Source organism: Sesamum indicum, linkage group LG6 (assembly GCF_026168435.1).
Source record: "Sesamum indicum cultivar Baizhima isolate 11 linkage group LG6, ASM2616843v1, whole genome shotgun sequence".
Classification (NCBI taxonomy): Eukaryota; Viridiplantae; Streptophyta; class Magnoliopsida; order Lamiales; family Pedaliaceae; genus Sesamum; species Sesamum indicum.
This window is the reverse complement of record NC_142662.1, coordinates 2853003-2878481: the sequence shown is the minus strand read 5'-3', so window position 1 is coordinate 2878481 and position 25479 is coordinate 2853003. Positions and strand designations below refer to the sequence as shown.

General features: G+C 33.3%; 1 protein-coding gene across 3 annotated transcripts; it reads left to right on the top strand.

The window, feature by feature from the left end:
* The first annotated feature begins 10537 nt into the window (after positions 1–10537).
* On the top strand, positions 10538–12864 carry LOC105165216 (uncharacterized protein At5g01610). Of its 3 annotated transcripts, none has more exons than XM_088881050.1 (2): positions 10538–11361; positions 12670–12864. In XM_088881050.1, exon 1 carries the CDS (start codon positions 10749–10751, stop codon positions 11256–11258), a length of 510 nt encoding a protein of 169 aa, XP_088737176.1. In that variant the 5' UTR covers positions 10538–10748; the 3' UTR covers positions 11259–11361; positions 12670–12864. The 3 variants fall into 3 exon arrangements, with proteins under 3 accessions (XP_088737176.1, XP_020550703.1, XP_088737175.1); XM_020695044.2 differs by lacking the exon at positions 12670–12864 and adding an exon at positions 11744–12666; XM_088881049.1 differs by lacking the exon at positions 12670–12864 and adding an exon at positions 11697–12666.
* Positions 12865–25479: the final 12615 nt, after the last annotated feature.

Genomic DNA, 25479 nt, shown 5'->3' with positions numbered 1-25479 from the left:
AACTATACTTATTTTTTCATCTAATTTTTTTTTCCGTATAACATACCATCTCAATTTTGCAATTTTCATATAATAATTATTTTTTTTTATCTCTAAAAAATATCACATGCAGTGTACATATGAAAAATATCACGTCACATTGTCCTTTATTTCTTATGCACTGTGTTATGTTTTTTAGATAAAAAAATCAATCAAAAAATATTTATATATGCTATAATGCAAATTTCACAAAATTGAGATAATAAGTTGACAAAAAAAAAATAAAATAAAAAAATGAGTATAATTCAAATAATAAAATGTAATTTACCCTATAATTTATGCGATTGACCAACTAATTATATATGTGAACTTGAAAAAATTGAAGGTGTATAATATAAGTTGATGAGCAGATACTGAAAATTCACTGGGCAAATTGGGAATAGGATGGGTAATTGCAAAACCTTCTGGGTATGATACAGATAAGGCGATAAATAAAATATAAAAAAATTAAGCCACGACAGTTACACGATTATATATAATATGTATTTTTGTTATATATAACTTTAGTTTTTTTGTAAAATTAAAATATGTAATATGAAAAATATTAAATAAATTATAAAGTAAACATGTCTTACATCCATAGTTTTAATCAAATATGGCTTTAAAAATATATATAACCAGTTTATATTGTGCAATGAATTTTTTTAATATTTTAAATTAGTTAAATTATCGTGAACATCTTCAAATTTAAATAATTTTAGCATAATATTTTTAGTTTGAGAGGGATGAATTAATTCTTTTTCTTTTTTATTAAGCTTAAAATATATTTTTTTAAAGACAACCCAAAATTTTTTGAAATTATAAAAAATAAAATTTGAAACGTGTTGAACATGCCTCCAGAATGTGTCCGATGTTGTGTCCCTTTTTTATTTTTTCTTTTTTATTTTTAATTTTCGTAGACTGACTTATTTACTTAATAATTAGAAACATATTAGAGTTTTTTTTAAAAACACTAACACTTGTGTTACAACGTCCAGGACTTGAATAATTTTTATTTTTTTCTTAAAAGAAAAACCTGAGTATGGGTGTTCTCCATGACTCAAATTTTTCTTCTTTTTTTTTCTAAAAAAAAAAGTATTATCTATCTATACTATATATTAAGTGAGAGTATCTTTTTGATGTCTCACTTAATTTTAGTATGTCATTTATTTTTAAAATTTTAAATTATTTAATTATTTTTTAGTTTCTACAGTTATCATGTTTTTTCCATAACTACCTTTCGGTAGTTATTTTCTTTCATGCAATTCTTTTAGTTTTTTTACATTATTTATTATTTTAATTTTTAATTTTTTATAAATCAAAATATTTATACTAATTTATTATCTTATATATATTTTTAGGTACTTTTTTAAACTACAAAAACTAGTAATACAATTTATGTAAATATTTTGTTTTGATTTATTTTTAAAAATTATGCACATACCTAAGATGTATCACACTTACTAATATATTATTATTATATATTATAATTATTTAATTATAAATTTAAATATTTTTTAATTATAACATTTGTAACAATTGATTGTAATTTTTTTCTTAACTTCAAAAAGGAATAGAACCCGAAGCCTTGAATATCCGTCCGTCCCACAATTGCGTTGGTGTCAAGGTTTTCTTATTTTCTTATCCACATTTTATTTTGACTTATTTTGTTCATCATTATCATCATCACCGGAATTAATGTGCAACCAACTTGATGATGCTGCAAAACTGAACTTCATATAATCACGATATGCACTAAAATGACGAAAATAGAATTGGTGAAATGTTATATCCTGGTGGATATGGTTGATTAATGTCAAGGTCAGTTCAAGATCAACATGTGAAGAATAAACTTCTGCATGACTTAGCATATATGAAGCCGATTCAAACCAATTATCTTGTGGCGTTTGAGACACATAGTAGTTTTGAGGTGTATACACTGTAGAAGGATCAGTTATATCCACCGCAACATTATCACATTCAACTGAACCAATAAACATTTAACTACAACTTCTCCCTTGCCTGTGGGACGTGGTGGGGGCATTCTCAGATGGCATTGTATTTTGTTGTGGCTGATTGATGAATTCCTTGAGGTTTTGTGATGCGTTCTGGAATCAGTCCAACAATTAGTTGGACCCTTCTATATCCGATGGATTAGGTTGACAAATTAATTGAAGGGCATCTATCTGTTCAGATTGAAAAATGTAGAAAATAATGAATTCTAAAGTAAAAAAAATGTTTTTAAAACAAAGTATGTTTCGTTATATAACACACCATAATTTGCAATGTGGCTGTATCTCCAGGCTGATACCCGTTGTCCACACTCCTATCAGTAGATGACGACATGAAATGACGTGTTATATTGTATCATTCCCAATATCTATGTTCTATATCTCTTCTGTTGGAAATGGGTGGTCTTTGCACAATCATTCATATCGTATATACCGTCTAGTGATGTATTGTACGTCTTGCAGGTTCAATCTGTGCCCGTACAAATTTTATGGGAGATCTGATATAGACTTATGTCCCAACTATCTGTCAATTTTATGGAATATTTTGTCTCATCCTAAATTGGCGAAGAACTCATTGGAGATAATGCATTTCTACTATTGCATTGAATATCAAAGGATATGTTGATGTCCACAGCTGGGGCTTAAAATCAGCTGCGTCGGCCATAATATCGTCGAAGTCCATCATATATTTGTCAAATAAACTGTAATAAATGAAATAATATACATTAATGTGCATTTAATATTTGTGTAGATGTACATAATATTTTGAATATCAAATACCTGATCAACTTGCATCTCATCCATTATATCTCTTATGACCGAATAGTTGTCCCTACTGTTCCATGTTGCACCATGTGGTACTATTGGGAGCAAATGATTATTGTTTGTTTAGATTTGGCCCATATATAGACATCCTGCACTAAGATAATGGCAAAGTGGAATGATATGTGAGTAAGCCCAAATATGCAAGAATGATATAAACTAGCGCTATTACTTGAATATTTCTTAAAGAAATCTATCTATAAATGAAATAATTTAATATTACCTGTAACAACTGCAATGTGCGAGACAACCATCATTTGGAACTCTGCCTTTGGTGCTGACATTTCATAATTCACGGTATAAAAATACAAGAATAACACTGCCTCAATTGAAGTTCCTGGTTTAACTAAATCCTCTAATTTTATAAGATATAGTAATGTCATCAAGTGTCTTGATAAATCACGACACATCACCCATCTAGTAGGAGCAGCCCAGTTGCATGAGCATATTGTAATACAATTTCGTGCGGTGTGTCGGGAGTAATTTCAACCTGTATTATGTGGGATATAATTGCATTAGTCTACAATCGTGAACCCTTGAACACATCCGCATTTGGCTGTAAACCTAAATATGTCAGGCAGTAGTCATGTCATTCAATAGTAGATCGGTTGAGTTCAATTTCGGTCACAGTTCCACTATCTATCAGGAGTGCCCAAATTATTTGGACATCTTATAGAGTAATTGTGACTTTTCCTACACGAAGGTGAAAAGTTTGTGTCTCGAATCGCCACCCCTCCACCAATGCAGTGATAAAATGACAAATATATACGGACTTTTCAGGTACATATATATACACACATATATATATAAATATGTGTGTGTGTGTGTGTGTTATCGTATAACCAAAACCATCAAAGTTGATTGATTGATTTTCTTTTATTTTCAGATGTGGGGTAGATAGCAACGTCGAGGTATAATAAAATAAAAAATTAGGTGTTGGATGATAACAAAATATGGGAAAGACCACACATGTGTTATTAGTGATATGTCCCTTGAACATTGTAATTTAGACCGAAGTTTTGTTGCTCTTTACGTTTGGGACATGTAAAATACGACCTCACATGTGGAATAATGCATGTCATAAAAACTATCAAGGATCAGACAGGATTCGATATACCATATCAAAAGGTATGATATAGTTTGAGGATGACCTATAAAATTGTTTATGGTACATGAGATAGCTCAATTGAAAAGCTGCCAAGTTACATGGGAGCTCTCAAAAAATGGAATGAAGGAACGATTGTTGAATGAGTGCACAAAACTTTCCAGCAGTCAAGTGGTGTATATATGATACTTTTGGAGTTCAAACCGTGTATCGAAAGATTCCAATTCTGTTGCAAAGTCATTAGTGTAGATGGAAGTCATTAATACACAAAAAAAATAACCACAAAATATTGATTGCAACTGTCATGGATAGGAATCAACAAGTACTTCCTCTTGCATTTGCATTTATTGATGAAGAATTCTATTTATCTTAGAAATGATTTCTTCAAATATTTAGCAAACATATTATAAGAGGGCGGTCCAAAATGTGCCTTATTTATGACTGTCAACCTAGTATCATTAGAGCAGTAACTGAAATTTTGGACTTTATACCACCTCATGGAGTGCATCGATATTGCTTATGTCATGTGTGTTTTAATTTCAATAATAATTACAAGAATGTGCAGTTGAAAGATCTTTGTTGGAGAGCTTACTCTGAATATCAGATAAGAAAATTCAGAACACTGGAGGAGATTAAGAGCAACAAGCTAGAAGCGTTTGCATACCTAGACTAGATCGAAAAGGAAAGAATTGATAACTTCTCATGATGACGGATGACGATGCTGTATTCTGACAACCAATATATCAAAATGCATCAATGGAGTTTTGAAAGGGGCTCGTCACCTGCCTGTGACTGCAATAGTAACGTTTGCCCGTTCTGTCCATTATTTTCGTGAGAGGATGGCATAGAGTAGTGTAATGTTAAACAACAACCAACTTTAGACGGACTATGCCTACAAGTTGTCTAAATGTTGGTTTGAAAAAAGTAATGAGCATTCGGTCACAAGATAGCATTAATTTGAACAATCGGCCTCTATCATTACAAAGCGCCACCTTGGACATGGATTGAAATTTTGTCTAAAATTGCTACTCGAGAATGTTCATGTGGCAAATGAAGTCAATTTGGAATCCGTTGCTCTCACGCTCGAAACATATGTTATGCATATATGATTAGCGCGTCATCAATAGTTAAGGATTATTATGATTTAATAGCTTAATTATGTAATGACATATTCTAAGTCCTTTCAACCTTTTGATGGTGGACGATTATTGGGTAGTTCCAAACTTTGTGTTGGTCCATGACACTACTCTTCGTGCTTCTACGTGCTCTTGTCAAAGCCAAACATCATGTATTCATAACAAAATGGACTGACAACAAATGCGTCAAAGGCAAAAATACCAACAATGCCAAGATCCTTCAAATGTCTGTGATCATTAATAATATTTGTATTTATTGTAATATTTGTAACAATTGATGTAATTTTTTATTTAATAAATTTTTAACGTTGATTATAATTAAAAATATTTAAATTTACAATTAAATAATTTTTATAATATAATAACCTTTATTATATTTAAAAAAAAAATTAATATTTTTTTTCTTCTTAACTACCCACTACTCCACAATTCTCTCAACTTCACATTTATTACAATTTATAATAATAATTTTTTATCATATCACACTAATTTTTTTAATATATTTTTGGAACTGCGTGCGATAATAACTTGTATTTTTTTAAAAACAAAAGTTAAATTGTGGATGGGTCCACGAGACGGACAATTTTATAAAATTTCTTTTTTCTCAAGTTACAGACAATGTTCAAAAATAATATTTGTATTATACTTTTTTAAATAAAAAAGTAAATAAGCCTAACTAGACTTGTGTTAATACATTCATAGATTAGGGTATTAGGCAGCATTAGCCTATTGCCTATTGCCTTCATTCTATGGAGAAATCAATTGCTCCATTCTACTCTACCAGCCCTAAACAAATAGAAGTTTTTAATAAAACATTTCATTTTAGTAACATTTGGTAAATGGGAAGTCTTCAAGTTAAAGTTTTGTTGTCAACCTCCAAATCATGTGTTGGAAAGATTATGAAGACGTGGAAGTAATTGAGATGTGGATCATAGACATTAGAAAGGAGTTTGCTTTAGTGAACAAACGTTTGTAAATCTCTTCGTCGTTTCCTGTTTTTAAATTGGACAGAGCAGGGGTTATTTATTTTTTTATTATTAAAAAAATTACATTAATATAATTTATTATAATATACTAATATTAATATGTCGAGTCGTGATTTGAATAAAACAATAATTTTTTTAAATAAAAATGCCCAAGTCGTGATTTGTAATCACGACCTGGGTCATCTTTTTATTTTTTTTAAATTTTATTTAGTTAATTTTTTTATAAATTAATTATATAAAATTAATTTTTAACAACATATTAAAGTTCAAAAAATTATAATATTAAAAATATATTAATTTAAAAAATTATAATTAAGTGTACACATGTAATAGTGTATATTTTTTTGTACAATTATAAAAAAAGTACATGAGATATAGAATTATTCTTGACAACCCAGTACCGACACATCTGATTGTGTAGAAGAATTTTTTTGTTGGGCTTATTGCCTTGCATGCATTTGCGTCCAATCCATCTCGTTGTGAATACGTAATGTTTGATTTCGACCAGGGCGCGAAGAGATGCAAATAGTAGTGTCGTGACCAACTCAAATTCCAGTACATCCCAATAATCTTCGGAATGAAGAGGTTCAAATGACTTGGAATATGTATTCTTATAAGCCATTATATCGTAATAATTCTTCACCATTGATGCAACATTAATCATGTATGCTGTGCATACCTTTTGAGCGTGACTACAAGGAATACCAAATTGAGTCCACTTGCCGCAAGAGCATTCTCGATTCGTAATTTTGACAACATGGGTATTGAGTCCATGTCCACTGTGACGTCTTGTAACAACCGAGGCGGACTGTTGGAACTGATGGTATTTGGTGACAGTATGCTCAACAGAATTTTGGTGCCAACGTATAAACATCTTATGTGCAAAATTCGTCCACAGTTGGTTGTTGGCCAACATTACAGTACTTTTCGCTAACCTCTCACGAAAATAATGGACAGTTCGCTGAAATGTCATCTCAGCAATTGCTTTCAGAGGTAGGCGGCGCCCCCCTTTCAATACTCCATTTATGCATTCCAATATTTTTTTTGTAAGAATTCCACATCGCCATCCACTATCATGAGATGCTGTCCATTTTTCCTTGGTGATCTTGTCTAAATACTCAAATGCAGATAGTTTCTAACTCTTTATCTCTTCGATAATGCGATTGAATTTTCTGATCTGATATTAAGAGCCAGCTCTCTAATAAAGATCTTTCAACATGATATTTTTGTGTTGACTGTTGAAATTGGAACACACATGCATCAAGCAATATCGGTGCACGCCGTTAGGTGGCACAAAATTCGAAGTTTCACGTACAGCTTTAATGATACCAGGATGGCAATCATAAGGCAAATACCATGTTGCCCCCGTATAATATGTCTGCTCAATTGTCTAAAAAATCACTTCCAATATGAATATGATTCTTCATCGACAATTGCGAAAGCAAGAGGGAGTACCTGTTGATTTCCATCCATGGCAGCAACAATCAACAGTTTGTGCTTGTACTTTGTGTATAAATTGGTACCATCTACACTGATAAGTTTGCGACTGTGTTGGATCCATTCAATACACGGTTTGAATGCCCAGAAGATGTATCCTATCATATATGCACCAGTTGATGGGTGGCGGGCATTGTGTTTCCATTCAACAATCGTTCCTGGATTACATTTTTAGAGAGCTCCCATGTATTTGGGTAGCTTTTGAACTGAGCTCTCCCATGTGCCGTAAATAATTTCACGTGCCATCTTCAAACTGTATCATGCCTTTTGGTATGGTATATCGTACCCTGTATGGTCTTTTACAGTTTGGATGACATGCTTTATTCCATACGCGGGGTTGCATTTCACCTGTCCTAAAAGTAAAGAAGCAACATAAATCCTATCTAAATTACCATGTTCAAGGGACATTTGATTCAATATACATGTGTGGTTCCCCCCATATTTGTTATTATCCACCTTCTAATTTTTTGTTTCAAAATTCCTCGCAGCTTCCATCTACACCACATATCAGAAAAAAATAAATATGAATCAGTCGACTAATTTTGTATGCTTACACTTATACAAATATATATATATATATACCTGGGCTGCTATGCTTATAATATACTTTACACTTGACCTTCGAACTCTCAGCTACCCAATACTCGCGTCGTATATATCGTATCGAGTGATCTTTTACTACCTCGATTAAAGCTTCTTTATTTTTGAAAAGCATTTCCACATCAAGTGTTCCTTTGTTCTTGTCATAAAATTTTGCATACTTCATGTTCGGTACATCAATAGAAATCCACTGGTACCTCCGGAATATTTGTTCGAAAAATAGTATAGAGCGGTAAAATGTTTGCTGAGTAGTTTGATGTAACATAGTTGGTTCAAAGGATGTTGATGTACCTTGTGCAAAATTTTCAGCCACAATATTTATGTCAACTTCGTATGGTCCATCCTCCGGTGGAATTGGATAATCCACTTCATCCGGTTCAGAAGCAGCCTCTGAATCATAAGTAAAAGTGTTCGCAAAAGGGTCTTCTGGCTCAGCCTCGTCTTGTGCAAAATTTCCGATAGGGTCTTCTGCCTCAACATCATTTGGTATAAAATTGGAGGTGGAGGGAGTATGTGAGTGGGTGGGCTCTATGTAATTGAGTTCAATATTTTCGAGCCCTTGCATAACAGACATCACAAAGGAATGAGGCAAAATATTCCAGAAGCGATGGATACCCGAGATATGAGCCTCCATCAAATCTCCTATAAAAATCAGACGGGCACAGATTGGCACCTGCAACACATACAATACATCACTAGATGGCGAAGACGATATGATACGATTGTACAGAGGCCACCTATTTCCAATAGAAGAGAAACAGAACGAAGTTTTTGGGAATGGTACTACAACATAACAAGAAATTTCGTATCATCATCTACTGATAGACGTGTGGAAAACGGGTACCAAGCTGGAGAAATACCTATGTTTCAAGTTGTGCTGTTGTTATATAATATCACATATTTTATTTTAGATATTTCTTTTTACAACACAAGGGTCATTATTTTTCTACAATTTCAGGCAGACGAGGTGAATGCCCTTGAAATTTTGTGTTGATCTAGACGACTAAATATTGAAGGATATAGTCAATTGGTTGATAGATTCAAACACGGGTTACATATTATCAAGGAAGCCATAACCCAACAGTTACAACAAATTGCTTCTCCATCCGATTATGCTCCCACAACATCCCACAGGCAAAGAAGAAGTTCTAGCCGAATGTTTACTGGTTCAGTTGAACATCATGATGTTGGGGTGGATATAGCTGGTCCTTCTACAGTATACACACTTCAAGATTATTACGTGCCTCAACCGCCTCAAGATTATTACATGCCTCAACCGCCTCAAAATGATTGGTTTCAATCGACTCCATATATACCAAACCAAGCACAAGATTATTTTTCACAAGTACATCTTGACCTTGGTCTTGGTATTAATCAACTATATGCACAATATTTCAGCAATTCCAATTCCATCATTTAGTGCATATCGTGACAATGTGGAATCTAGTTTTGCAACAACATTTAGTCGGTTTGATGGTGATGAAGATGAAGCGCAAAATGAGCCAGTGCAAAATGTGGATGAGGAAATAAGAAGATCTCGACGTCAACTCAAACAGACACCTGAAAGCTCAGACCAAGTAAAAAAGACCCCTTCCAACTCTATCTCCAACGCACATAAATAAAATAACACTAAAAACCATTATTACTTGTACTCTACACTCAAAACGCAATAACACTAAGATCTCCACATGAGAAACACTAGAGCACTCCCAACGAGGGATGCAAAATTCTGATTCTGTAAACCTTGTTTCGTCCTTTCCTTTTTCACTAATTTTTGTTTCTTATTTATGAATTTGTCATCTTTAGTAAAATGACAAAATAACATTTTTCTATTCAGACTGACATAATTCTTTTAAACAAGAAAACTCATCGAAATAGAGCGGAGAGAATGAATGTTGTCAATAATTAGATAATTGAACATGCAAATTGTCATTTTCTAATTTATAATTACATTATGCAAAAATACTATAATATCACGGCGCAAAATGCCAATTACCCACAAAATTCTGAAAATCTTTTCCTCTTTTAAGTTAAAGCTTGACAGTGAAATTTGTTTTGGGTCAAAGTATAGCTATTATCCCTAAAATATTCATCCTATATTAATTATCTTCTGAAATATTAAAATCTTCAAAACAAAATCCTAACCCTTAATTTTTAAGCTTTAAAAGTTTATTTTACCCTTATAAGTATTGCTCTATAAAAAGTAATACTTTGTAAAAAATAATATTTTAATACTTTAAGAGATAATTGATATGGGCATCCATACTCTAGGGATTATTACTGGTGTTTTTTTTTTTTTAGGAAATTTGGCTTGTGATATATATAAGGAAATTTACCGTGCAGATTTTTCAACCATCACCCAGTCGTCACTGGACTCGCCTATCCTTCAAAGTTCGAACCACTCCACCAAGCCACGATGACCCTTGTGCTCCAGTAGTAATTACTGCTCAAATTTTCAACTTCATATCCTTCCAAAGATAAAATTTTCCCCCATTCCTCAAAATCTACTCTCTGAATTCTTGCGTGCGCACATACAAACCGAGCTCTCCATTTCCCAAGCTCCTCGGAAGCCATGTCTTCAACCATGTTCCTCCTGCTAACCGTCACCCTCGCCTTACTCTCCGCCGCGCCCTCCGCCGTCGCTGATAAACCCACCGTTTACGAAGTTCTCCAATCTTACGACTTTCCTGTTGGGCTCCTGCCGAAGGGCGTCACCAGCTACGAGCTGGACCCCAGCACCGGCAAGTTCTCTGTGTATTTTAACAAAAGCTGCAGCTTCACCATAGACGGCTACGACCTCAAGTACAAGAGCACAATTACCGGCACGATTTCGACGGACAAGATTAAGAATCTGAAGGGTATCCAAGTGAAGGTTCTGTTTTTCTGGGTGAATATCATTGAGGTGTCTAAGGATGATAATGAAATTGACTTCTCTGTCGGTATTGCCTCCGCCAGTTTTACGGTGGACAATTTTTACGATAGCCCGCAGTGTGGTTGTGGATTTGACTGTGTGAATGCTGTCGCCGCAGAGAGGAGTGGGAGACTTAGCCTCAAAAGGGTTTTCCCTCTTCTTGAAGTATAATCTTGTTGGAGCTCCAGCGTCTGAAGGCACTCACTCATTTTGTAGTTTCTGAAGTAAATTATGGAGATTGGAGGGCGAGTGTCATCAACACTCATGTTTACAGGTGAGGTATTAGTACTTGAGCTTTTGATTAGTGCTGATCCTCAAGTAGTAGACGCAGCAAAGCCATGATATTATGCGTAGGAATAAGTAGTCATCAACAGATTTATTACGTATTTAGGTGGAGTTAGTTTTACTATGATGATGCTATTCTGTGTTGTAATCTTCCTCTTCATATGAATAACAGACGCTTTATAATCGGAGTTATAATTGAAATTTTCATTTCCAAGTCCTCTATTCCTTGCTTCGTTTCTTGGTTTAACACTGAGTTTCTCTTTTTCGAATTCCATAACTGATTCCATTTGTTGCGATGCTATTAAGGTCTTCTGTTTTTCCTAGGAAATACAAGAACTTTGAGGCAAAGCTTTGATGTATTTTACATACAGGAGGTGGATAAGGATCCCAAGATTTGGGATTGCCTCAAATCCATCCAACCTTGTTGCCCGGAAGCTTGTTTGATCAAACCCATGATGCAGTCTCAATTTCTACAAATAAAAACATAGTAACTTAACGAGTCTTTTTTCCCTGTTAACAAACCCCACGAAGAAAATTGATCCAAGAACCAACATGATGGTGCCCACCAATTACCAAAAAGTCATTGCTTTCGCCCTCTCTGTTCTCTTTCTCTTAGCCATGCCCAGAGCTGGCGCCACCGTCCCACGGCTTCATACTCCAGTCCTATGATTTCCTTATAGGAATTCTCCCAAAAGGGGTAACCTATTATGATCTTGAAGTGTCTTCTGGGAAATTCAACGCCTATTTGAACGGTTCATGCAGTTTTTCTCTGGATGGATCTTACGAATTAAAATACAAGTCTCAATCAGTGGGTACATCAATAAAGATAAGCTGACAAAATCATCTGGGGTCAGGGTAAAAGTGCTTCTCTTTTGGCTCGACATTGTGGAAGTTAAGAGGAATGGTGAAAAGCTTTAATTTTCTGTGTGTATGGCATCTGCAGAGTTTCCGGTTAACAGTTTTTATGTTTGCCCGAAATGTGGGTGTGGATTGAACTGTAAGAGTGTGGAGGAAAAGAGGAAAAGGGGGAGGCTTAGGAGTAACCCTTTTGTTTCTTTGGTTAGCCGAGTTAAAGTTGGTTTTTTTGTGCTCTCAGGATATTAGTTTATTTTCATTTCAACAGTTTCTCATTTTAGTTGAATTTCAAGTCTTAAGGTTTTAAGGTTTATATGTATATGGTGATGCAGAGTTGTGAATTTTTAATCCCTGGTATTGATTTATGTTCCCAGAGTACAATGACATTTATACTAAACAAGTTATGTGAAGCTTAATAAAGTTCAATCTGTTATATGGATAGGATGGTAGCTGCTAGTCTGAGATGCTACGAGTCCATCAATGTTTGACATCTGAGGTATTCATCTGCCATGAACTTCAGTAGTAAATGAATGAAATTGGTACAGAATCACATTTTGCTTTATTTTGTGGTTTTATCTGTAATACTTTGGACGCTATACGGGGCGAATTTCATGCACGTCAGATTGATTTGAGCTCATCAATCCCTCCGAGTCTCCTGACACTTTCTTCTTTGCTATTCTTCAATGGCTTTCTCAGATGATGTGTTGAGGTGGCATAATTGACACTGTTTGGTGTTTTTAGACCCGATTACACTCATAATGGATGCAGAATTGCTCTCAGTCCCTGCAAATATTGATAAACAGGCAGAGTACAAACTTATGTTAGCTTCTTGTGGTCTGGGAATTGGTAATCGATTCACGGAGTGGGTATAGGCGGTGAACAGAAAGCAAGAAGCATAGTCTTCAGGAATCACAGGTTTAGAGTTTCTTGAGCAACATAAATAAATTAATAGAAAAACTATGTAGTATTAGATGGAAATATGCTGTCAAAACATTAATGTCTTAGAAAGAATACTCAACTTATATTGCAAAGTTCTCAAATTGAAGAAGAAAAATAGTACTGCCATTCTAAAATCAATATGGAGAAAAACTAGTATTCATTCATCATTAAGAAGAAGGATACAATGAGAGACTAGTATATAAATACAACACGAGTGAATCTAGCTAACAAACTACTAACTAACTAAATTTAAGAATAATCGAAAATCATAACAAACAGCATATTAGTACAGAAAAAAAACAAAAAAAGCAAAACTATACAGAAAAGACAAAAAAGGGATTGTTGGTGACCCGGAGGACAGCAATGCAACCTCGAAGCAAGCGATCTGGGTATAACCCGCGATCTCCCGGACTCACTTTGTTGAATAGGTTTCGGATATAGCATGCATCGTTCACCTTAGAACTTTCTGCGCCAAGTTGAGTTTTCCATCTCTTGACACCAAAATGTCATGGTAAGCATACAATGTTATCCATGTAGTTTCTTGTCAATTTCTTTAACCAGCTGCCCTCTCATATATGTAGGTTGTTTGTAAGTTTTAAATTTGACTTGAGATATCAGTTGAGCAATAACTACAGTAAGTCAATAACATCATCTAAAACATGATTAAAATAAGGGAAAAAATTGCATAATATCCATGTGTTATGCTAAAATTGCACAAAATTTACCTGTGTTAAATAAATAGCCATAAAAGATCTTATGAGTTTTGAAACCCTGCAAAAAAGACCCTCTACGTCCAAAACTAACGGAAGGTGCTGTACACGTGGTGGAAATGAGGGTAGAGCTTTTTTTTTTTTTTATCCTATTTCAGTTTTTTTGGAAGTGCAATTGTAAAAAATACACTTCTCCTTCATCATATATACAACTTAACATCCCCTCACAAACATACTACAAAAATAGGATTTTAAGTGAGCAAATTTTCAATTTGTTCCTTTTGTTTGAATATAAATAAAAATCATATATTATAATAATTTAATTTATTATTTTTTCATATTTATTTATAAAATATACTAAATCAATATAATAATCCTACAATTATATAAGATTTTTTAACTTTTATAAAATGTTATACTATTAATCAAATTAAACTGTTATTTAATTTAAATGTATTTTAATATTTAATTATAAAATATACTAAATAAATATAAAAATACCTAAAATTTATATCAATTTTTTTAACTTATATAAAATATTATATTAAAACTATTATTTCTGATCTCATGTTGCTTTTGAGCAGTATGTGTAGTTGGATTACCTTGAAGGTCCTTTTCTATTTCTTTTTTATTTTTCTTTTTAAGGAATTGAAGGCACTTTTCTGAATTAGATAAATTGCAAGTACAAATTGCAGGAATTGAATTGCAGGCGAAGAAAAAAGAAGAGGAGGAAGGAGAAAAGGAGGAGGAGGAGTCACCATCATTCAGATGATGATTCTTCTGATGATTCTGCTAATATGCGGCATAAAGGGAGGAGCAGGAAGACATATTCAGACTCTGATTTCGACGTCAGTACTTCAAATGATTCGCGAGTGGTAGGGGCAAGAAGCGGTCTGAGAAGAAGAGCATGAAATATCGCCATGAAGAGGACTAGCTTCTACAGTGGGTGATATGTCTTGTGCTTTTAAGGTTCCTCTAAACTGTTGCTAAGTGTGCCCCATTCAATCTTTAATCTGGTGGTTGATGAGTTTCTTGATGTAATGTATCATTTTAATTGCTTTGTTCATCTGGTTGTAAAAATTCTGATATTTACTGAGTATTCTATGTGTGATTCCGACATGTAATTGGTGTTGTTAGTTGATATTGCAGTAATGCTTTGAAATTTTATTGAGTTTAAAATTTTTTTACTTGTTGGTTGCTATTCGATGCTTTGGAGGAAGCCTGCCTGTGGACATCAAGAAGAGCTTAACTATTGCTGCTCTTTTGAACCCAGTGCTATTATTGGAGCAAAGAAGGTTGCAGCATTTCCTAGTGTATTTTATATATGTAATTGTATTAGGGCAATGACTTTGTGATTAACATTATCTAGTTTCTAGATCAACTTCTCTGAAAATCATGATCTGGTGTAGCAGGGTTCTATTAACATCATGATGTCAAAGAATATATTTTTATATATTCTAATCAGCTACTGGATTTCTTTTTCAATTTTATCGACCACAAACTTGAGATGTTTTGCTGAATGATGCCCCCTCCTTATTCCGGCTTTTTCATTTCCTTGTCTGTGTGTCTTTTTTTTGTGTGTATGTGTGTGTGCGGGGTGTGTGTGTGTGTGTGCGTGGTGTATGTGTGTTTGTGTGTGTGCGTATGCGGTGGGTGTGTGTGGGGGGGTGTGTGTGGAAGGGGTGTGCTTGTGTGTATGTGTGTGTCACGGTAGAATATGTTTTACTTCTATTTTGAACATAGAAGAAGTGAGATATTTCTTTTATCTTATGCGCCAACGAATGAATGCCATCTGCGTTATGTTACATTTATCATTCTCCTGCACAACCCTTTTTCTCGTGCAGGATGTCACCATAGTTTCGCAATATTTTATGCTCATTATGGGTATTGTGTGTCTTTGTAGTCTATTTATGTCCTTTGCAATATTTTTGTGTGCTTGCATAGATGTGTATTCTCATTTTTGTTTACCTAATATGAAAGAGTATTTATTGAAATGAATAGCAATAATAGGACAGGACAGAGTGCATTGTCCCTCTTCTTTTCCCTTTCAATATATCTCGTTAGCAAGAGTGGTCTTGGATTGATTTACTTTACTAGAGGAGATATAGTGTGAGAAAATTTTTGGATGATTGATAAAATCTAATAAATACCTTGGGTGGTTATGATCTGCTAACATATTCTTAAATTGGTTGCCAGCGGCCGCTACAAAATATTGCAGTTTTGAACTCTGAGTTTGGCGTGTTTAGCCATTTTGATTCCCTTCCTGCTATTAGCGGTCTCCATAATTTCATCCTTGAATCACATAGTAGTTTCTGTAGCAACACCTTGATTTTTGGTTACCCGGAAGGAAGAGGGAGAATAGTCCTTTTGCGTAGGAACAATTAATCAATTATATATGTTGTAGCTGATGCTTGACTCATACTTGTGCTTACATGTGGCATACTGTTTATCGGGTAAAGAACTAATCATTCACCTGCCCAAGTTCAATTCATTTTTCCCTTTCTATGAACTAGTAAAGGGTCTGTTATTTTTCTGCCTTCAAGTACTTATGGGCAGTTTCATACATATTTGAGTGGTAACAGTTTCCTAGTAATGTGGTTTTGGTATTACAGAAATCAAGATATTAGGCCTATAAGTCGTTGGTAGTTCAGATGATTCGCGAGTGGTAGGGGCAAGAAGCGGTCTGAGAAGAAGAGCAGGAAACATCGCCATGAAGAGGACTAGCTTCTGCAGTGGGTGATATGTCTTGTGCTTTTAAGGTTCCTCTAAACTGCTGCTAAGTGTGCCCTATTCAATCTTTAATCTGGTGGTTGATGAGCTTCTTGATGAAAGCTACTTTAGCTTAGTGGACAATGCATTAGTATAGTGCATTTGCTGTTTTTCAGTTTGATATAATGTATCATTTTAATTCCTTTGTTCTTCTGGTTTTAAAAATTCTGATATTTACTGAGTATTCTATGTGTGATTCCGATATGTGATTGGTCTTGTTATTTGAAATATTGCAGTAATGCTTTGAATTTTATTGAGTTTAAAGTTGTTTTACTTGTTGGTTGCTATTCGATGCTTTGGGGGAAGCCTGCCTATGGGCATCAAGAAGAGCTTAACTATTGCTGCTCTTTTGAACCCAATGCTATTATTAGAGCAAAGAAGGTTGCAACATTTCCCAGTGTGTTTTATATATGTAATTGTATTAGGGCAATGATTTTGTGATTGATATTATTTAGTTTCTGGATCAACCTCTTTGAAAATCATGATTGGTGTAGCAGGTTTCTATTGAGATCATGATGTCAAGAAATATATTTTTATATATTCTAATCAGCTACTGCATTTCTTTTTCAATTTTTTCGACCATAAACTTGAGAAGTTTTGCTGAATGATGCCCCCTCCTTATTCCAACTTTTTCATTTTTTTTTGTCTGTGCATTTTTTTTGTGTGTGTGTATGTGTGTGTGTGGGGTGTGGGGGGGGGGTGTGTGCGGTGTGTGTGTGTGTTTGTGGGTGCGCGTGTGCGGTGGGGGTGTGTGTTTAATGTGTGTGTGTGAGTGTGTGTGGGAGGGGTGTGGGGTGTGTGTGTGTGTGTCACAGTAGAACATGTTTTACTTCCATTTTGAACATAGAAGAAGTGAGATGTTGCTTTTATCTTCTGCGCCAACGAATGACATTTACGTCTTGTTACATTTGTCATTCTTCTTCAATTTTTAAGTCTTCATTTCTATCTACACAACCCTTTTTCTCGTGCAGGATGTCACCATAGTTTCACAACATTTTATGCTCATTACAGGTCTTGTGTGTCTTTGTGGTCTATTTATGTCCTTTGCAATATTTTTGTGTGCTTGCATAGATGTGTATTCTCATTTTTGTTTACCTGATATGAAAGAGTATTTATTGAAATGAAGAGCAATAACAGGACAGGAGAGAGTGCATTGTCCCTCTTCTTTTTCCCTTTCAATATATCTCATTAGCAAAAGTGGTCTTGAATTGATTTACTTTACTAGAGAAGATATAGTGTGAGAAAATGTGTAGATGATTGATAAAATCTGATAAATGCCTTGGGTGGTTATGATCTGCTAACCAATTCTTAAATTGGTTGCCAGCGACCACTACAAAATGTTGTAGTTTTAAACCCTGAGTTTGGTGTGTTTAGCCATTTTGATTTCCTTCCTGCTATTAGCGGTCTCTATAATTTTCAACCTTGAATCACATGGTAGTTTCTGTAGCATCACCTTGATTTTTGGGTACCCGCATGGAAGAGGGAGGATGGTCCTCTTGCTCAGGAACAATTAGTCAGTTATATATGTTGTAGCTGATACTTGACTCATGCTTGTGCTTACATGTGGCTTATATAAAATATTATGTTAAAACTATTAATATATATTTAAATTAAGCTCTTCTTGACTCATGCTTGTGCTTTCATTTCTTGAAGTGATAAGTGGACTTGGGCAGTTGCATCATTCACTGATTTAGGAAAATTTTAACTCTAGTCGAGTTTGGTCGAATTTAAATCAGTTTTGTGGTAAGTACAATACATTTGTAATGTGATTAATGTACATTTTAAGAAAAGTAAAAAATCACATAGCAAAAATATCACATTTACTCTATGGTTGGCTTGTTCTATCCCAACCTAGTCTAGATTAGGGAGTATTTGCAAAAATTTCTATTTTAACTAAGTCATTTTTGTAGAAAAAGTTAGAAATTGTAGCAGAATCAAAAGTGGGTAGTGTTTTTTTTTAAAAAAAAAAGTGAAAATAGATAGAAGCTAAATTGGATAGTGTTTGGAGAAAAATCACTTTTAAAATCTATATCTATATCTATATTATATATAAAAGTATGAACTCTCTAGGTGCTTGTTCTTTATTGAGAAAAGACACTTATACTCTTACTTAAATATTTTTTTAATAATAAATTAGAATTCATTATTAATGAATGATTAATTCTATAAAAAAAGATAATTTAATAGTTCTAATACCTATAAACCACTTAGACCATGAAAAATATATCAAAGTAGTTGAGAGGAATTAGAACTACTATATAATTTCCCTTTTAATTATAACTTTGTATTTTTTGTGACTACCTTTTATTTATTCATCAATTTATATGATTTCTTCTTAAAAATAATGAACAATCAGTATATGAATAAATTTTAAAACATTTAAAAATAAAAAGATATCAATGAAAGAATACCAAAAAAAAAGTATGTATAATTAATATTACTAAAATAAGGCAAACTCTATAAAATTGAGAATAAACAATATTAATAACTTTTGTTTTAAAATAAAGGCAAGATTTCATTCAAAAAAATCAACTCAGAATTCACAAGAGAACCTGCTACAGTAGGTAAATCAGACACACGCTCATGCAGGCCAGTAGCAGACTTGGCCAGACAATGAGCCACAGAGTTAAGACTACGCATGACATAAACAAAATGAGTGAAGAAAAAAGAACCACTAAACCCAGGATGTCAGAAACCACGTTGCCAATGTAATAAAAATCCCTATCATCCTTTGGAGCTTCGAGATCAACACTGCACAGTCACCCTTGACAACAATCGAATCTCACCCACGACGAGCAACAAGTTGGATGGCCTCCCACGTTGCCAAGGCTCGCTGCATCCTCGCCTATCCACATGGCATGACAGCCAAACCAGGCATACACCTCTATCATCTCGAGCCACTACTCTCAAACCCATCGCCAAACCCCCATCTAGGAGAGCGCCATCAAAGTTAAGCTTGACAATACCAGAGGGGAGGTCCTTCCCCACGAGCAACTATCAAGGTGACCCAACAAAATGACAGCATCCACATTCTGGATAAAAAAAAAGAGTCAAGATAATATTAGGCGATACTAACCGCCTGGTCAGTAGACAAACACACCCCTGTCATCATCTTGCTATTATGACACCATCGAAGAGTCCAACGCAAACACCAAAAAATCCATCACTCCCAAATGTCCAAAGATTTCGATAACATAGATATCCATTATAGAATGGGAAGGGGATCACAACAGACCATGCGGGAATCAAAGTTCGAGAAACACCAAACCTACCTCGTGAAGGGACAAGAGACCAACACATGAAAAATATCCTCCCCCTCCACTCTGCAGTGCCGGCACATTGAGGAGGCCTTGGGCATATGCTTCAACAGGTTGGAGCTCGTTGATAGCGCATTAAGGCAAGCCCTCCAAGTAAACACCTTAATCTTTCTAGGAATCGTAGCCTGCCACAAAAAACACTACCAAGTCTGTTCAGATGCAAAGATGTCACTCGGGCCAGGTTGACCCGCCAAAGAGCACGCCAAGTGGTCAGCACTCCGCACAATGAAAAGTCCAAACAGTGCATAATGCCACACCCAAATGTCGTCCGGACTCAACTGACTAAGTGGAATGCCAAGGATAAGTTCCTGATCCTTCGGCCAAAATAGCTCATACACCTCCGATTCCACTCACCAGACAAGGAAACAATTAGATCCTGAATACGCATATCAGCCAACAAGGGTGAGGAAGGAGTTATAGGTTTGAAAGAAAAAGGTCTAGGAAGCCAAGGATCCATCCAAACCCAAATAGAAGGATTTGTGGCCACCCAACACAAATCAAATTTGATATCAACTTTAAATATATAATTTTAAAAATAAATTAAAAACAATAAAATTAAAATAATATTATTATAATAAAGATAAAGTAATAAAAAATAAAGTTTAATTTATTTACAAGAAAATCAAAACAATAGAAGCACCTTAGGAGGTGCTTCTAGCTTTTAGCTTAAAAGCATTTTCTTAGCCGTTTCAAAAGCAGAAGCTAACTTCCAAAACACATCAAAGTGCTTTTTTGTAGTCAAAAGCAGAAAAACGCTTTTCTAAAGCGTTCGCAAACACTCCCTTAGAAAATTTTCACTGATAATGAAATCAATAATGATTATTTTTTACTCAAGTTCTTAATTTAGCGTAATAGATAGAGTAAACTACATTAACACCACTTGAGGTTATGTTCAAATATACAAATATCTCACATCTTTTAAAAAATTATAATTTATATTTTTGATGTTGTAGTTGTAATTATAAGTATTCAATGACAAAAGTTGACATGAATACCCCTAAGGAAGGGTTTAACTATTTTATTATTATTAAAAATAATTATAAAAATATAATTTATATAAAATATATAATAAAATTATGTTGAGTCATGGATATAATCCACGACTCCACTATTTCTTTTTAAAAAAAAAAGAAAAATAGGTCTAGTGGATGTCATCCACAACATGATTTTAATATATATATATATATATATATATTCGTTTGGTGTTATTTTTTATAAATTAATTATATTCAATCAATTGTTAACAACATAATAGAGTTATTGATGTTAGAACATAAAGGGAATCCTCGGGTGGGGTGATGTGCTTGGATTCATCAAGAAACCTGGTATTATTAGATTCTTTCAAAATTAGAGGATATAGAAGCAGCTAGAAATTAAAGTTGGGACAGTGTTGTCCTTGTATTTTTATATCGTGAATTATGGAATGCCAACACAAATGGCAAAGCTGCAATTAGTGGTGTGCTGCAATTGTTACGAGTAAAATTTAATTATTAACTTATAGATAAACTTTTTTGTTATAAATATAAATTAATAACACATGCTTGTATTATTTATACAACACAATATTCATTATTCTTCTACATTCTTCAGCTAGAAAAGGTGAATGCCCTTGAAACTGTGTCAATTTAGACCACTAAATATTGAAGAGTATAGTTAATTGGTGTACAGAATCGAACACGGATTACAAATTATGAAGGAAGCCATAACCCATCAGCCACAACAAATTGCTACGTCATCCGATAATGCTCCCACACATCCCACAAGCAAAAAAAAAAAAAAATTCTAGCTGAATGTGTATTGGTTCAGTTGAACATCATGATGATGGGTGGATATAGTTGGTCCTTCTATAGTATATACACCTCAAGATTACTACATGCCTCAATCGCTAAAAGATGATTGATTTCAATCTGCTCCACATGTATATGCTAACTCATACTGAAGATTATTCTTTACACGTACCTCTTGACCTTGGTCTTGGCATTAGTCAACCATATGCACCAGGATACAACATTTCACCAGTTTCATTTTCATCATTTAGTGTATATCGTGATAACGTTAAGTCTACTTCTACGATAACATCAAGTCGGTTGGACATTAATCTCGGTGGTGATAATAATGAAGCACAAAATGACCCAATGCAAAATGTAGGCGAGGATATAAGAAGACCTCATCAAAGCCCCAGATGCAATTGTGGAATGGGGTGGGCATTTTTTATATTTGTATTTTTATTGTAATATTTTTTAACAAATTAGTTGTAATTATCATTATACAATTTTAACATTATGATTTTTTCAATTTTATTATATTATTAAAAAATTAATTGAATATAATTAATTTATAAAAAATAAAACTAAATACAAAAAAAAAAAATAGTATCGTGGATAGCATCCATGGCACCAAGTCGTGGATGCTATCCATGACAGCCCATTTAAAAAAAAAAAAAAAAGGAATTAGTCGAGTCATAGATGTGATAATTTTATTATATATTTTATATAAATTATATTTTTATAATTTTTTAATAATATAAAATTAATTAACCCTTAAGGAAGTGTACCTATATTTTTGCCAAAAACATATAAGATGTTTCGAAATATTCTAATCCAAATATAACTTGATTAATTATATAAAAGTACAATAACTAACATACAATTTAAAAAATTAATTAATTATATCACATTTAATTTATAATTAATTTAATTTGATAAAATTTCATCTAAATTAGAATTTTCTCAATTGGTATGAATATGGGTCAATGTAGATAGCGGTAGGGAAGCATGGAAAAGGCAGCTAGTTCAAGTGGCAGCTTTAGCCTCCAAGGCCGAAAGAGACGGACGAGACAAGAGCGCCTTCCTTGTTAGTCCCAGCGGACAACCTGCGCAGAGGTATCATCACCACCAAATTATACGTAGTTAGTAGTCGCGTCGCCTCTCACACAATATGGATTCCATGTATCCAACCAACCTTTTTACGTCAATTCTCTCCCCAAAGCCCAACCCCTTGGGAATAAGTCCTTCTCACTCAGTTACGTGATTATCTGTGCTTTTACTGCCAAACAACTCTCTTTTTCAATTCATAATTATGACCGTGTAAGAGTCGTAGTGAATTACATAAGGGGTAGTTTGTTATTTTTCTTGTCGTAGGAATTTTCTTGCTCATTTAACATATCATACGATGGTAAATTGCATTGAATTCTATTATATATATTTCGATGCTTCTTTTTTTTTAATTTATCTTGTATTTTCTCCTTTAATAATATAATATTTCTTAAATATAATTTTTGAATCATTTCTATAAATTTTCTATTAATTTATCGTTGCTATATAATTTAATTAAGCAACAATATATAAAATTATATATTTCGTTAGTCATTCACGATGGAATTGTGTAAATTAGCTATAGTAATAATTAAATCTAACAAACCTAATATTTTAATTATCCAACTATACCATTTTTATATCAAATGTGATATTTAATACGACATTAATTTAAATAGCTAAAATTACTCTGATTAAATAGTATATCGTTCAATATAAATAACATTTAATAAACGGACTAATTAAATAATATAATTATATAAATTAATAAAAATTAAATTACAATTTTCGTACCACTATTTTTCCGAAATGTGTGTGTGCGTCGATGTGCGTGTTAAATGTGAGTGTGTGTGTTAATGTGTAAAACAATTAACATACATATATATATATGTTTAATAATTGTTGAGGCGGTGGCAGCACATGCCACTGCCCACCCTTTCTTTTCTTTTTTCTTTTTAAATTCTTTTTAATAATTACTATTATGTTCTTCCTAATTTTCTTAATTAATATAATTTGCTCTCAAATATTATAACGAACTACAATTTAATCCGTTCATATTTTATTATATCCCAAATTCAATCTATAATTTATTTATTAATTAAATCTAAATTTTTAATTACTAATTAGTCTCCCAATTATGTAAAAAATTCTATGGACGTCACATTAGGAGAGCATAAAACTAAATTCCACTTAAAATACACAATAAACATATGTATTGTACCACACTTAATATTCTCAATTCTACTATAAATACCTTTAGTTATTATTTTTTTACATTAACACTGTTCATTGACAAGACCTGACACACACCAACCCACATTTTAAAAAAAAAAAATCCTCTCTAAAACAAGGCTTAAAAAGCATTAGGTGTGTGAGTAATTTTCTCATTTGCTTTTATCTTGAAAAAGACACAGAATTTGAGCATATGTGTTGCCCAAATTCTTCGTTTCTTTTTCATCTCACTAATCTTTGTGGCATGCCGTTTCTGTGTGTACGTATAATAAATAATTTTCCAACACTTAAAAATATATTATACATCAGAGTAAAATATATAAATCAATACATTATAATTAAAAAAAATTAATGTAAAATTCAAAAAAAATTGAACAAGTAGTTGTCTTATTAGTTCAAAGGTATTTTTGATTTCACGAAAATTAATACAGTGATATCATTAACCGTCATTTTGAGTGCGGAGGATTTTTTCTATTTATGATAGTATGGATGTACAATGATAGTGTGTACTTGTTATCAATTTCTTATACCTTTTTCTACTTCAAAATCCAAAAAATAAATATAATTTTACTTCGTCATATTGACAAAGTATTAAATTCTTTTATTGTAAAAAAGAATAAAATTATAAAGCATACTACATAAACGATATGTGCAGCACCCCCTACTCACTACGTCTAATTATCACTATTTTATCCTTTACTTAATTAGAACTCTTTCTATAAGTAATTCATTTTCAACCCGTAAAATAAATTATGTTGTTTTATCAATATAGTATATAAATATTATAACAGATAGTAGATATCGCCAAAAGTCTATATTTACTCTCACCAGATGTCCTCATGTACATAATCTCAAAGAAAAATAGTACAAAATTTTAACACAAACCCGGCAAAAAACTAGAATATTTAACAGCTAAACAACCAAAAATCCCGGCTTCAGATGTCACGGTTGACCCAATTAATAAGAACCATGGCACGACTCAAAGTGCGATATGGCTAGTCAATGTAACCTATCTTCTGAAAAGTATACGGCAAGAAATGAGCTATCTACTCAGTAAGTATAGCTAATCAGTCTATATATATATACATAGGCAGCAACAAGTCACGTACAATGTAATCACATCAACTAATAAATATTCGTCATATAGCAACAGCAGATGTAAGGAATAATGCATGCCCACGACTATAAACCAATCCACGATATAATATTTGACGTTATCATTTATTAACTAAGGGCCTATTTACTTTAGTTGGAGTACATCAGTCAATGATTTTATGTGCCATCATCATCTCAATCAATATCGTATCATATACAGCATATGATAATCTTTGTATGTGATATCAACATACTCTCTATCCTAGTGTATAACAATATTAGTACAGGACATCACAATAAACATGACGTCCCTACACCACCCCAGTGTGTAGCTAACAGCAGAGGATATTCCCCACTACCCGAAATACCTCGATAC